We start from the raw sequence: 16077 nt of genomic DNA on the forward strand, positions 1-16077 counted from the left end.
ATCTTTTGTCATTATAGCTTTTTCTTATGCTTTTTTTCCCTTTTGTTTTAAATTTGACTGTTTTTTTTTCTTTTTTCATACACTTTACAATTATTTTCTTGTAAATTTACAACCTCAATCACCGACCCAACAAAAAAACAACATTTTTTTTAAACTGCCATCGAGATAAAGTCGATCTTTTTTCCACTTTATGCATTCTTTATATTGTTATTTGAGGCATGCCTATCTTTTAATGTAGAAATTATTATAATAATAAATAAATGACATTAACTTGATGTTTCTTTATTGTCCACTGGCTGTGATATTTCCGACAGCACGTGAAGGCAGCAGAAGCCAGAGTGCTGCGCGCCCCCGTTGCCCCCCTTCCTGCCCGGAGTGAAAACTGAGAGGAAAAAGCGTCGGGAGCAGAGACCATGGAGGGGGAAAGCTGGATGTATTAGCTAGTTTGTTGCTTAGGGCACTTTTCACTCTTCTTTCGCTTCTACCCACAGAAATCAAAGCGTCTCAATGTGGCGATATCCGGTGTGTATTTTACGTGGCTCGTAAATCTCCTGAACAGTCAAACAATCAACTGCGAGTCGGACCGCGGACGGTTAGCACAGCCCGACTGAAAGTTAGCCCGCTCCGGCTAACTTAGCCCGCTCCAGCTACCACGAAGGGACAAAAAACTAAAAACACGATAGTGAGTAAGAGTGTCGGGGCTTGAAGTAACTCGTAATGTTGCCTCCCGGGATTAATTTCAGATACGGATGAGAAAGAAATTCTCTGGGAACAGCGAGAACAACAGCGAGCCAGACAACCACCGTCGTTATGCTGGGGTTGATCCGCGGCTCCGGCAGCCCGTCCGAGTCCCGAGTGTGGCCGCACTCGGTGCTCTGGAGGCTGGGGGGCTTCTTCTTCCTGCTGCTGCTGGAAGGGGCCGGCTGCCTGGCCAGCCCGGGCAGCCCCGTAGGCGTCAACAACAACAACCCCGGAGTCAACATCTACATGAGTGTGGAGGAGGTGAAGAAGCTCCTGGGTAAGAAGGCCTGCATAGTAATCCAGCTGTGTTCAAACTTTGCAATCAGTCCACTTGTGTATGTGTTTGTGTGCCCCTCACATCTGTAAATTTAGCTTTAAAACTTGGACAAACTCCACCGAACTGTTACAGCTAATTGTGCAGGTACATTATATTAATCATTTACAGCTGTGATTCTTTTATATTATTTTTTTTCTAGGGTTTCCTCTGTATTTGTAAATCAGACGTTTTCTTTTACTTTTCTTTTACTTTTCTCCTTTTTTGTGTCGTATTGTTGCACATTTATTGTCTAATTAATTTATCCGTTTTACTAGGAAATGTAGGACTTTAAAAAAATATTTTAAGTTTATCATTTATATTCTTGTAAATTGTCAAGTTTTGTCTTAATTTAAGACTTTTTTTTTTAAAGATTTTTTTTCTAATTGCCAATTTGTCCTTGAATTTTTTTTTCCGTTCAATTTGGTAAATTTGCAAGTTATTTCTTGAATAATTATTTATATTTTTCCTCATGAATTTATTAGTTAAGTGCCAGTGTCACTGATGAGGCGTCATTACTGTACATGTGCAGGTCAAAGTAACCTTTACATGTTTCTGATATGTTGTGATATAATTGGTCGTCATTTTTTTTATGTTGGGGTTGGTCAGTGTATAAGGTTGTCTCGTGATTGTTATGATGTTGCTGATTAGGATTAATTGTAGAGTGGCATTAGAACATAAGCAGAATAATCTGAAGTGCTTGTTGTTATCTCATGACAGTGCCGCTGTTGGTGCAAGCCATCAGTGTTATGTTGGTCTAACACTGTCTAAATGTTTAAAATCATAGTGCCAAGGTGAAGCCAGCCTGTGAATCGGTCCTAAGTTGTTAATGGAGGGTTTGCTTTAGAAGTGTTGAACGTGCACTTTGAAACCAGTCATTTACCATGTGCACATCTAATGAAGGGGTAGAAGTGTTTGTATGTAATGTCCCTGTGGAGGGAGGAATCTCGTGTTGCGGCTCCTGCTAACTGACGTCTTCCTTTCGATAAACGAGTCATCTTATAGTCGCATCAGCAGAATTACATTATTTCTGTTGGGGAATCTTTTGGGAAGTACCTCCAGTTGCATCCAGCTTTTTTTAACTGGACCGTGTGCTGGTAAACCTCCCTGTGTATGGGCCTAATTTATAGTAGGGACTTTTGGGATGTGGTGTTAAATCATTTGTTTGAGAATGACCGGCACTGTTGTTTGATTAGTTATTGAACAAGTGGTTATTTTGTGAGGTTACATGTATTTACCGCATCACCAGGGATTAGCAGATTAAAGTCTAAAAAAAATTACAATACCCTTAAGATATTTAAGGAAGCCATGCAAAATTTGACTTTCATACTATGAATATTTTGCCAGCTACAGGCCCTCAAAGAATTTAGGGTTTGATGGGGAAAAATACCCGTTTAGTTTTCTTTTTCCATAGTTTTTGAGCCCTTAAGTCTTCATAAGTACAGGAGATAGTCTCATGAAGTCTTCAGGGCTGTTCTTCTGCATCACTATGTGAATGTCTCCTGTACTTTTGAATCTACGGGAGCTCCGAAAGGCTGAAGTAGTAATGTAAATTAAAAAAAAAATTGTAATTTTGACCTCAATGTACTTGGAGGCTTTGTAACACACGAATTCAAATATTCTTAATATCATGGTAAAGGTTTCTGTGTGTAAATTTAATATCCTAAACTTAATGTCCAAAAAATATTTGCTGATTTTGAGGGGTCAGGTAGGGACTTTTTCCAGATTTAATTTTATATGGAGTGACTGTGCCGTGTATAATTGCAGGAAATGTAACGAGAATTTCCTAAATTTTCAAAGAAAGGACTGTAGTCTCCCTGCCAAAATTATGCCCCCACCATTTCCCAAATTAAACCCGTGTGTCCTCATGCCACATACATTCAGTATTTCATTGCCTGCAGCCTTGACGAGTTAACTGCCCGTGCACCAAAGTACCACCCTTTGTGCTTTCTCTCTCCTCTCTGACTGGTGTTGGATCGTTGGCTGACTCTGTCCCTTTGGGTTCCCCTTGTTCTCCATCACGTTACAGTTAATCTTCTGCTGCCAGACCAGGGCCTCTCTCGCGGTTTGCCTGAAACCTCATCTGGTTGTACGGCGAAATCTCTTAATGTTTGACAACTATGTCTGCGGCGCTAAAAGTATGTGTGGACAGAATCTTCCATGATGCAGCAGTAACTGCAGGAATTAAACTTGCTTGAGAGTTGAGTTGCCCGGTGTCAGCATCGTAATGTAGACAGCCTGCCGGAGAGTCTGACTGCAGAGTTTACTTTTGGTTTTAATCAGGTCTCTGTATTTTGTATGATGTCAAACACATTTATGAAAGCAGATTCATAACATTCATTTACAAGAAAAAAAAAAAAGGATTTCCATAGGTCATAGTGGGGATAATTCAGTTTCTGCAGTTTTTCAAGACTTGGATAGTTCTATCGGGCATTGTCAGCGTTAAGTTGCACCCCTTAGGGTAGCACTATCCACTATCCACCTCCTCATAATTCACATTTTGGGGAGTTTCTTTGCTACTTCCAAGCATGATGTTGGGCTTTACCAGCAGGAGAGCCTCATCCATATTTACTCATGAGTTGTTTAGCATTCTGACCAAAAGTTGCTGCATATCAGCCAAAAAGCTAAAGGTTTATTCAGTCATAACATATTCCCCTCTTTTTACTTTTCAGCTGTGTCATCATGAGGAAAGCCAGTGACTATGCTATGTCTAAATGTGACATAGTAAAAATGCAGGTTATTGTGTCTTTAATAGGTTAGTTGGAATCTGAACTGACATTGAAACACAAGTCACAAACCAGTTGATCAGCAACTGTCATTTTATGCAAGGTACAGTAGGTTCATGTGTTTTATTATTCATTGCTGAATCAGTGCTGTCCCCTTATTCACTGTAAGAGGGCTTTGAGAGCAAGCTGTTGCATAAATAAGACTATCTACAACACTCAGGTTGAGTGGAAACAATGCAGCTTTTACATTTTAGTTAACACCATATGGAAACACCTTTGAAACCCCCAAAGTGGGGGTATTCAGAAGTGCACTTTACCAACCTTGTGTGCAGGAACATGTCCGTGACTTCCTGTCAGCTAGAGGGGGCTTTAATCTCCTAAAATTGTTTTCACTGCCACAACAGGAAAAGCTTGTATTTAATATAAAATAAAGCTCTGAACCTGAGGTATGTGCTTGGCCATGTAATTAATGTGTTATTCACACAGCCACTCTGTGTACAGTTACACTGTTAACTGGCCTGTGAGTCAACACATAAGACCCTTTTCTTGGTGAATCCTTGGGACAGACCAGAGTAGGAAAAGCAGGTGTAAGTAATAAAATTGGCTGCCCTGTTTTTCAGCATTGCTGCAGGTTGTTGCATTATTTCAACAAACAGCAGAGGGCAACTCCTTTTAGGAACACTTTGAGTTGTATAGAAATCTATAGGAAATAGACTCTTGATTCATGACATCAGTAAACACATTCCTGGTGTGTTTATTGCCTAATTGGCTAGCTTCAAGTCTTACTTGTGGGAAGGCTGCTTGGTATTTGTGGCCATTGACCCTAGCAAACTGTAGGCTAAGGGAGCAGAATTTAGAAATTTTTTGGGACACCCTGCGTTTAACATCACTTAGGCAGGTAAATGATCAAGGATGTCGTTGTTATCAACGCTTAACTTCACACTCTGCTTCTAAATATGTTTCTATTGCAGGTCTGTCTTAATCACAAATGTACTTGACATATTTGTTATGTAGTTAACATGACCCCAGTCTACAACCCCCAACAAAGTTTTATCAGAATTTATTCAAAATTTTTCGAGCTATCAGTAGCAAACACTACCAAAATCATTAACTTTTTTGGTAAAGGTAATAAAAGTGGACCAAATGTAGAGCCTTGAGGAACACCGCAATTAAAAATGGAGAGCAGAGGAGCGTGGATTATATATAACCACAGAAAAGTTTCCATTAGAGAGGCGAAGATGGAGAGTAGAGCCCAGCATTATAGACTGTGTAGGAGAAAAGAGTGTTTGACTGTGTCAGAGGCAGCATTGAAAAAGCATTGAGAAGTTGTTGTTATAATAAAATGTAATATAACCATTTAATGTAGTGTTGGAGTGGTGTGTGCGCTTAAAGCCGATGGACACTCTGTTTTATTCTGATAACTCTACCAAACAGTCTGACTCTCAGGGGGCTGGTAAAGAACCGGAAAACTCTCTGCTTGTGGATGACAGACAGGCAGCATCCCTGATTGATTTTGCATATGATAAATGAGTAGAGAACTGTCTGCCTCAAGAATCCACATGCATTCCTACCCTCAGCTCCCATATCAGCTCTTTCTCCAGGCCCACATCCTTGGTCTGAATTGTGTTGCAGCTGTGCAGCTCAGATTAAATTACTGAAGCAGTGCTCGAGCCCCAGGATCAGTTTAAAAGACTAGCCAACTCTTTTTACAAAACATTACACTCCTCCTGATATGAAGGAGTGCAATGAAGTTCCATGAAGGTTGAACCCATAGTTTGTTAATCACATCTGTAAGAAATTACATTTAAGTAGGGAAAGAGTTGGGTCAGTTAAGTAACAGCAGGTCTTATTCAGAGGAAGAGGAAAGAGGGGAGAGTCAGTTAATCAAGTTATTCTGTTGTCCATAAAACATCAAAAACCGAAAATGGCCATCACTTTCTTACATCAAATGTAAGGATGGGAATCAAGAAATACTTCCATTTGCTAAGCTAAACATTTCTACTTTAAGGCAAAACTTTACTGCTAAAACCTTAACTCACCACCACTTACCAAATGTGAATGTTTACTATAACAGTCTGTTAGATCTTCCGTTTTAGAGGCTTTTCAGAAACCTCTAAAACCACTGTGACTGTTATTGTTCGTTTGGTTTTCACACAGACACTGCATCACATTGGCCACCTTGGACTGCATTCATGTGGCCCGTGACCTGAGCTGTGACACTGGTTTTATAGGGCTCAATGGCTTTCTTTGTGTCTTCCTCTCTTTCCTGTCATGTTGACCATCCATGCGATTATTTAAAACGTGAAGCAAAAATAAGCTTTCTGTACATTCATTTACTGTCACCTATAATAACAACCTCACTGAGCCTATTTTTCCAGGGTATGATCCCCAGTGGGTTAAATCTGTAACACAGAAGATTTTTCTTGGTGGAAAAGCTGCATACAAGATCCTTGTTGTCTAATCTTTGCTCTGTATTAGTGCAATGCTTTTCCAGAGCTCTGCAAGCCAAGCAAAACCTTTGCTTCTTCAGACCCCAGCTAAAAATTAGAATTGTGCAGCCAAAATAAGCCGTTTTCCTATTAAAATTGTTTTGAAATACTTTTTATACTTTTGGGTAAAATGAAATATCGCGATAGAATATGGGTAAAATGCGCATGCACAGTGCCTTTGTTTTCATACGCACATGGCGGAAAAAGCATGGTGGCGACGGAGAATGAGAAGGGTGGAAGCGGATTGTTGAATGAAACGGATGAACCAGAACTGGTTTGTAAAAATGGTGCAACTTCAGTGGTGTGGAACTGGTTTGACTTTCGTCCAGACTGATCTGACTTTCGTCAGATACACACCAAAGCACTATTTTTGGTAGAGCATGCAAGCGGGCCGTTGTTATTACCGTGTTTTTCGGAAAATAAGGCACACTTAAAATCAATCCTTTGATTTTTGGAAAAATTGACAGTGCCCCTCATATCCCGGTGAACCTTATGTATGAATTCTGGTTGTGCTTACATAAAATCGGTTCGAGGTCAGTATTACACGGCGCTCAAAAATCTGTCAAAAAAATGTTTTAGTACGACTTTGGTAAGCCGCACCGCTTGATGGATTGTCAGAGCATTACGGCTACCGTAGTCAGGAGCCTCGCGGAGTAATACGTACTGTGCTTCAACGTAATATTACCGTATTGTGTGTGTATAACCTCTTTTTAAGTTTTGTGGATATTATACATGATTATGCTCAGGATATGTCGGCCAATTTCCACTGGAAATGCCTTTTGGTTAAACTGTCAGCAAGGAATTTGCATTTGCACTGTTAAATTTTTATATAGCTTTAATGCACATAAAACAGCTGCTTGTTTAAGTGAAAATACATTGATGGGGTTTGTTTTTGCACTAATAAAGTTGTGGAGTTTTGTCTTGCATCAATTATATCGTCAGTTATATCGTTATCACATATTTTCAAATATATATTGTGATAAATATTTTTGGTCATATCGCCCTGCTCTAGTTTAAAGGACTGTCACTGGCTTTTTACCTCTGAAGGATTTGATTATGATCACAGTAATAGGTGCCGCTGTTGTCAACTCTGGAAACCCATTTTCTGCTTTAGGGTGCTGTGCCACCACTGCATTGTTTGCCATGTGTCAGAGAGATGCAGTCAGTAAGCGTCAAATAGTCTGAACAGTACGTTATGATGAACTGAGGTGCTGTTTCAAGGCCCAGTTTAAGATGAGGATTATTTTGGACTGCGAATCAAGCAAAGCTACTCTAGTAAAGCTCGAGGAAAAAAAAGATGGAGTGAAGATAAATTCAGAAAGACAGATGGAAAGAGAAAGATGCTAACGCCAGAGACCGCAGAGGATGAACTGTCAATCCTATCAAGGAGTATTTTCAAATGTGACTCATTCAAAGATACTGCTAGACTACAAGAATCTAAGAGCAGCTGAGAGAGACGAATAATTTTATTTTAGTAGTCTAACATTAAAAATATAAAGCTGGAAATGAGCATAATAGGTTTCCTTCAAAACATATAGATCTTTTCCTTTGCATGTCGTTGTTCCTTCCAAGGGGAAAAATTCTAGGTGTGTGGTCATGTTTTTCAGTCTCCCAGTCAGGCAAGTAGGTCAGGGTTGAGTGTAAATCCTCCAAAAATGACAAATAAAGCCAGATCTTTTTCAACATGCAAGCTAAGGAGTAAAACTCTACGTCCAGGTCGGGTAACAGGCTTTCCTCCCCTCCTCCAAAGACCTGAAAGACAAAGCCCGGGCTTTGAAAAAGAGCCTGTGAACAGTGAGGAGTGATTGGCAGCAGTATTCATTTCCTTCATGCCACTCTCCAAGGATCCCATGGCTGAATAGAGGAGCCCCTGCCTTCACATCTTTTGTCTGAAAATCTCTGCACTCACAAAAAGTTCTGCAAGGCATCAACACGTTTTAGAAGATGGTTGCCCTCCTGTTGAAATCGGAAATATACTGTCATGTTTTCTTTCAGTCTTGTAGGTTTATTTAATTTGACTTGAGAAATATTAGGAGCAGGAGAAGCTTAAATCAGATGGAGCCTTTTCATCTTTGTGCTGTCCTAAAATAGGTGATATGCTCTGTTAGGGGAATGCACCTCCCTACATCTGACCTCGTGCTCACAACCCAGTCTTTCAAAGGTTGCTGTACAGTCGTGACCAAAAGTTTTGCCAGTGGCCTCACTGCTAAAACTAAAGTTTTATTTATTTGCCAATAAGTTTTTCGATATGTGTGAAATCCTTGTAATTGTTGTTCAATAAATCACAGAAACATGTAAAAACAAACTTTGTGCCACTGCCAAACCCTTTGGCCACAACTGCACACACAAAGCCAAATATAGATGAGTAGGTGTGAGATGAGAGGCCTCTTAAATGACCCTTTATTCAGGATGAAATGAAACAGCTGATCATTTTCTCAGTAAACTGGTTGATATTTGTTGAGTAAACGAATGAGTCCCTTTTGAGCAAAAAGTAATCATGAATGAGGAGCCTTTTAATAGGACAGTCTTCCTCAGATTCCTCTCCCTGCCTTCATTCGCGCCTGCCCTCGGGCTGCTCCAAGGAAGAAAAGAAAGAAACTGATGTACAGCCTCTTTGAAGTGAGTGAAAGAAAGCCACAAAGATGGTGACTTAATGCGAGTTTTTCTTCTGGCTTTAAGGAACCCTGAAATTCATCTAGTGCTGTTGTTTGCAGGCCATCTGTAAAAGCTCAGCGGTGCTCTTCGTTCAGGAAGTTCGGTCATGCTAAATTCACATCATTAAGGGGGATTCAGTTTTTTATTCCTAAACTTGGATGCTAAAACTCCTTTTTAGTTACTGGATGTAAAGAAACTTCTAAAAGTGGTTTTCTGCAGAGACAAGCGACTGAAATGTTTCCAGGGAAAGAGATGATGATGTGTTTTCAAGAAGATTGATCTCAGTTTAGTTCAGTTTTAACACACGTTTACAGAAAATATGCACAAGAAAGTGTGAAGTAATATTTCTGTGAGTGTGAATGTTAGACGTTGGCCATTATGTAGCTGGTCTCACAGCAGAAACGGTAATGAAAACAGTTTCTTTATGTTCATCGGAAACTTCTGAGACTTTGAAACTGAAGTATTTCAGCTGGAAATGTATTTAGTCTACAGGAACACATCACTGTGGTATTGTGATCATGGCCATGAATCATTATATATGAGACCAGACAGATAAAAAGTCTCCTTCAAGGAAACAAAAATAAAGTTGGGAAATTTGTGTAAAGAAACAAGAATTAGTGGTTAGACTTTAACTGTTTCATGAACTGCTGTGAGATGTGTTGGACTATGAGATTAACAGATTGTGAAGTTGTTTCATAAGCGTGTTATTTTCTACTATTGTATAAGATGATGACATGATGCTATTAAGAAAAAGTGCCAGTTAGGCTGAATAATGATTACAGAAAAAAAAATAATCAGAAGAGAAAAAAATAAAACTAAATTTAAAAGAATGTCTTAATGTATTCATTTTTACTATTTCGTTTCTCATAAATCAAGCCTATAAATCAGCAATGCACTGTAAGAGCTGAGATGACTAACATCTTCGAGGAGGAAGTAAAAACCACAAGGTTCGTGTATTTTGAACCAATGGAAGGATCATCAGTTGAATTCAGCTGCTTTTGTCTCTGGATCAGCAGTTTGGTGCCTGTTTCAGTTTTCTTTCACTGCATGCTGTGCACGTCTCCTGAGGCACGAGACCACTGTCGCCTGGTGTTCCTTTTTTTTGCCCACAGCAGGTATCACACGGTGGATGCAGACCACCAGGGACAAGCAGTTACTAGAAAAGATGAAAAGATGCCCAGTGTGGAGGTCTTTGGTTGCTCTGACGTTTGTCTTGGTTTTCAGTAATCTGACCCATAAACAGGACTGACTTCACAGCGCTGTTGTAAAGTCTCTTCCTGCCCTTCTGTTTGATCTGCATATATTTCCAGATAGAGTGTAGCCTGCAGAAAAAGCTTGTGCTGTTCTGTGCTTCGGTTTTTAATTTTATCAGGGGGTTAAAAACCCTTGATTCTTTCATTTTTATTTTACAGTGATATAGAGACCCTGATTTAACAACTAGAAAATTACGAGCTTCCTAGCTACTTCACAGGCCTAACAAATGTATCACTCGCACAGCCCAGGAACTGGACTTGGCTTCATTTTCCTGTTCTTGTATTTTCCATAGTACGTATGTGCTCCTAGCGTTATCTTTCCAGTCATCTCCTGAGACTGTAAACGACTCTGTCCCGGCCTGGCCTACATTTGATGCACTTAAGCTCCCCACCCCTCAGACCCCTGTATTGCAGCTGTTTTATGGAACAAACTGGATAGAACAAACTTTGATGATTGCCTGTTGAATCTAACTGTGAGCTAGATGGCATGTCAGGTGACTGCCCGTGGAGAATTGGTAGCTCAGTGCCTCATATTAGAGCCAATGTTATCAAAGCAAAAAAACTGGTTATTTGTTTGTTTGATCCAAGCTAAAATTAAACCCTGCCCTACATTACAATTATATACGTCTTTTTCAATTAGAAAATAATTTAATAATGTCGGGGGGCTTTTGATGTGGTGTGTACTGATTTAAAAAAACACCAGCTGAGCCATAGTGTGTTGTCATGCAGGTTATTATTAAATCCTACAAAGCTGTAATGGCGCGATGTCTAAAGCATTTGAAAACAATGAAATTTTACATATTAAAACATTATAAGAAAGCTGTCATTTAAAACTCTTCTTTTAGTGATTTATAATATGTGCATGATGTTATAATGTGGAGTCATGATTATCCGGTTCTTTTAATATTTGTTCTTGCATACTATTTTTCAGCGCTAATGTGCTTTTTTTGGGGTCTAGGCAAACTGCTACACAAACATATTCACATCATTCAGTTGGAGGGGATTACTACAGTTAGTCTTATTTTAGATGTTACTGCAACAGGCTTCCTGTACCTGCAGCAAAATACCTTATTCAGACATTATTACCAGTGGAATAGATTTGAAGATTTTGCAGTTGCTTATTGCAACTTCTGTGATATACGCTGCTTTAACTTGAACCTCAACTCAGCTAGCTTAACCTTATTTCCAATCACACTTGGAAAATCAGGCCTTTTCGGTGAGTAGTTCCGCTGCGGCTCTGATGCCTTTACCCCCCGCCTCCTTCCTGTGTCTGTGGATTTGTTTAGAGTTTCCAGTTGATAGGGTTTCACGTGTGCCCTCATTTTCTCCTTCCTTGGCTTGTGTGGCCACTATCTTTCCAGAGAGAGGCTGTAAGGAGTGTTTATCTCCTGAGCACTCAGGGATGGAGGCTTTGGGAGGTACAAGAGGGTCTTTGTTATATCTGCCCTGGACTTTGCCACCTGGCCACTACCACCTTTTGTTCTCCTTTTTCAAAGTCTGCAATGTGATCCACAGCTCACAGAGGACTGTTGACTTAAAATTTAGCGACACTCTGCTAAGCTGAATTTCATATTACTGGCTTATTGCTGTGTTTTATAACTGTGTAGATACGGGTGTATGAAATGAAATGGTTTCACTTTTGATATGAAGGTTTGAAAAATGTTTCTTTCAGCACATTATTCATTATTCTTTCAGCCCAGTGTTTCACATAGATTTCAGTGTGTGTGTGGAGGGGGGGTATTTTATGGAAAAGCTCCCTACTACAGTAGCTTTGCATGAAACAAGGTTGCTTTGCATGATTCACAGTTCATAATTACATTAGGAAATATTCCAAAAGACTCTTGAAACAAAAACATTGAGGGGAGGTCCAATTTATTGACTCCATTTAGTGGAGGTGAGACGTAACAGACGATGTTTGGCTACAGATTCGTTTTTGAAAATGGACATTACTCAAGTGGACATAAGAGGAACTGCAGTTTTTGGCACTTCGGTTATTCAGCTGCTTATTCAGGACTGAACCACTAAGAAAAATGTAGGAAGAGGGATGAGAGTGAGTAAGCCCCTTTCCTCTGTCATGGTTAGAATCAGGGTTGTTGTGCCCTTAAGGAAAGTCTTCATATTGTGGTGAACAGCAGAGGACTGATTGTACTGAGGAGCTCTGAGGTGTAGTGTGTCAGTGTGGTGCTCTGTGTGGTTTTATACATCATCTCATGTGGCTTTTATAGGGATTTGAACACATGTATGTTCTTTCTTTTTACATTACTAGTGTCAGACTAGGACAGCATCCTCAAATGTTCACCAAATCGTTATTCTGAACAGCTTCTTCATGCTATTCCTTTCTGTGGTGCATCTCGTTTCTCCTAGATGTATAAATCATGCACACCGTATGCTTTTTACTGACTCAGAATGGACCTTTGTTACATGGCATCCGTCAGAACTTCATTGGTGTGGTCAGGAACATCATGCAGAACTGTTCAATAAGATGAGATATTCTTGAGATCTATCCCAGAAGTTGGGAAATTCCTGTTATAGCAGCCAAAACATTAAACACTACATATAGAAAACTACATACCAGCTTAAATAGAGTAGAGAAATGGCTGACTAAGTACTTTTTTCCAGTTAACTAGAAGAATTAAGAACAAAAATAAAGTACAAAAGAAAAGCATTTAGAAACTTGAGTATAACACAAGTGAAAACCTAAAATTAAAATACAAATACAATAAAATTATATATAAAACACTGATTAAGTGTTTCTGTGGTTTACTAAAGTAGCATATTTGGATTCTTTTCTTTCGTTTTAAGCTATGCTGTGTTTCATCAAATTCACGGTATTATTGAGGACCAGGAGCATGAAGGCTCGGCTCTAAATGTCTGGGATGAGGACTCGCTGAAGAACTGGACATCTGTGCTAGTTACACACTTATTCGGGCAACATCTTATCCCATCTTTCTAAATAAATGACCACACTGAGCTGTACCAATCATGGCCATGTGTGGTGCACAATGAGGCAAACTTTATTTTTCATTCATTATATTTGGCTTAGTTTGTAGTTACCCACAACAAACCTCCATAAATCATTATTATGTATAATTAATTTAAATATTCTCCTCCCAAACTTTGCACTCTGAAAGGGAAACTCCTACAAATAAGGCCAGCTCCTAAAATTACAGTGTCTGTACATTTTAGTTGCAAATTATTAATAATATGGCTCCTTGGTAAATCCTGACAGTAGCTCTTCAGTGCCAGCTGGCCCTAGTGTTGGTGAATCTGGCCTCAGTAGATTCACTGACTGATCATTGGCGAGGCACATGTGTATGTTGGGAGCATTGCTGGTAATTCTTACCCTCCATCCTTTTGCGAGCCAAATGCCTGAAAGTGAATGTATGTTTTTATCTGATGTCACCGATCCACCATGCTGCTATCAGGGCTTAGCACAGAAGCTTTTGTACAAACACTTCAGCTTTGAAAAGCACTTTAAATGATTTGAGCTGAAGCCTTATTCTTGTTATTACTGTAACTTTATTATCTTTGGCTAAACTAGTTTTGAATCCATTTTTCCACAGAGCAGGGGCTGTGGATTATTTCCACGGTGTCTTACAGTGAAGTGGAGGGAATCTCTAGGATGGAAGGAATGTTAGTAAGAAAAGCAACCAGAAAGAGCAAGCGATTACACCGATCAGCTCTCTGAAAGCAGTGTAATGGTTGAATTACTGAGACATAATTTAAGGGATCTGAACTTAAAAAGAATTTCCATACAATAATACTTCATAATAATATGTTTGTCCTTGTTTCTTTGTTACTTAGACACTGGTTACCTCACGGATCTCTGCAAGTTGGGTCATGCACTGCTTTCGTGTCGTTTACTTTGCCGCTGTGCCAGTATATTGGTAGTAATTTCATGCATGAATTTTTTTAAAGTAATTTTTCAAATACTTCCATACGAACAGACAAAACACCAACTGTATTAAATCATCTGCTGTTAGGAGCACTGTTAAGTTTGTTGACAGGGGCACTGCATTAATTGTGCATCCTAATCATAGGATTATGCAAAAATTAATGTAAGGCTGCAAAAAATAATTGTAGTTTTATATTGCTCAAGTGCTTGGCCTGATAACTGTGGGTTTCTTTATGGATGGGATAAGAAATGTGCTTAAAGAAACTGCTTAAATGCTGCAGTGAAACATAAAAATTGTGCTGGAAATGCCAACAACACGCTCTCAAGTGTCATACTGGGATTCCTTTCCCCCCCCCCCCTTTAGTATTTCAGAAGTCTGAGTTAGCATCAGAGCTGGTGGCATCTCTAGTTGTTTGATGTGCAAGGCGCACCACTAATCAAAAAGGAGTCCTTTTTACAGACACATCTCCTGGTAATACTGTTTTTCATTCCAGAGAGCTGAGTATATAAGTCAGGGATTAAAGTGCAGTGCATGGTTCAACTTCCTCCACCTCAGGAACCACTTATTCCCCATCCTCAGTCTGTGTACACTTACAGGCTGCTGCTGCTGCCACCACCTCCGATTCCTGTTTTGAAATTCTGGCATTTTGGGTGGAAAGTGCTGTGAGAAACTTGAGCCACTCTCGTCCTCTTGGAGCCTTTATGCCTGGCTGCATAATTTAATTGGTATAAGAGATGTGTGTGGCCTCATGTTGAGACAAGGGGGGCACACAAAGTTGAGCACGAGTAAGGTAATTATTCCTGTTCAGAGGTGCCAAAAGTACAGACATTGTGTACTCAAGTAGAAGTACAGTTACTAGTGTTTCAAAATACTCCAGTAAAAGTTGAAGTACTGATTCAACTACTTGAGTAAAGGTGAAAAAGTACCAAAGTAGTTCCTCAAAGAACATCTCTACCACCTATTTTTATGCAAAGCTCACTGAACCTTGTCCCACATTAATGTAATAATTAAATTATATTAGTAGATAGGAATACAAACTTTATGTTAGTTTGAATTTCAATTCTAATAAAGGTACTAAGCTTGAATCAGGTAAGTAGAACATGAGCAGAGAAAAAGAAGGAAAATAAAAAATAGCTCTATTTTCTTATGCCTACATTGTAGAGGGTGTCTTTGCCTCTAAACAGGTGGGGGAACCCTAAAATCAGCTTTATTTGTCAGAGTGGGAAAAGAATCACAACTTACAATAATTTCTATTGAGAGCTGCAGTAGATTTTCTTAGTGTACAGGCTGTGGTAAGCTGACCTGCTGCTCTTTGTGGGTGTACACAATTGAATTCAACCAGATGTGAGCAGATGTTTCATGACTTGTCCTGGCTGATTTCCATCCTCTACACTGACAGCATGTTTATGCTGGGGGTCTTTTTCTAGATGGTATAAGGTTCTTATGAGAGTGGATTTCAGTGAATGAATCTCAGCATCACCAGCTTAACTTCAGAATCAGCTCTGCTATACTTAATGTACCTAACTCTGACCATGAAACCATGTCCACTGTGCACTGTTCTTTAGTTTAAATCCATCACAGTACAGCAAACTAACCAGTTTGCCCTAAAAAAAAAAAAATCAGTCCCTTTATGCTTGCTAGTCTTCTGTAGGGCTAGCTACGTGCTGAAGTACTGCGATTGCAACTTATGGACACCTGCAGTCGTTCCGGTGTTGTGTCAAAAAACAAAACACTGGCCCACTCTAACCTCTGAGTATGACACGCTTGTGCCTGTTTGATCTCGTTTTAGTCGACATTTCCTGGTGATTAATACACAAAAAGGAGTGCCTTTCATGTGTTACTGTTTAGGCTCAAGTCTGCTTGATGTTGGTGGCCTGCAGTGACGAAATAACTCCCTACAGTTCCGACAAACCAAAAGTAACAAGCCTGTTTTGAGAATGTAAGAAGTAGAAAGTACAGAAATAAAAAAAGAAAAGAAAAAGAAAGAAAAGAAGTAGGGTGTAA

General features: G+C 39.5%; 1 protein-coding gene across 2 annotated transcripts in view; it reads left to right on the forward strand.

Moving 5' to 3' along the window:
• The first annotated feature begins 351 nt into the window (after positions 1-351).
• ryk (receptor like tyrosine kinase) overlaps positions 352-16077 on the forward strand; it is a 51450-nt gene continuing 35724 nt past the window's right edge. For both annotated transcript variants that reach the window (XM_031730509.2, XM_031730510.2), the window contains exon 1: positions 352-1018. In XM_031730509.2, the coding sequence (XP_031586369.1) occupies positions 811-1018 (208 nt within the window). In that variant the 5' untranslated portion in view covers positions 352-810. The remainder of the gene's footprint in view (positions 1019-16077) is intronic.

Source organism: Oreochromis aureus, linkage group 23, assembly GCF_013358895.1.
Source record: "Oreochromis aureus strain Israel breed Guangdong linkage group 23, ZZ_aureus, whole genome shotgun sequence".
In the NCBI taxonomy this organism is placed as follows: domain Eukaryota; kingdom Metazoa; phylum Chordata; class Actinopteri; order Cichliformes; family Cichlidae; genus Oreochromis; species Oreochromis aureus.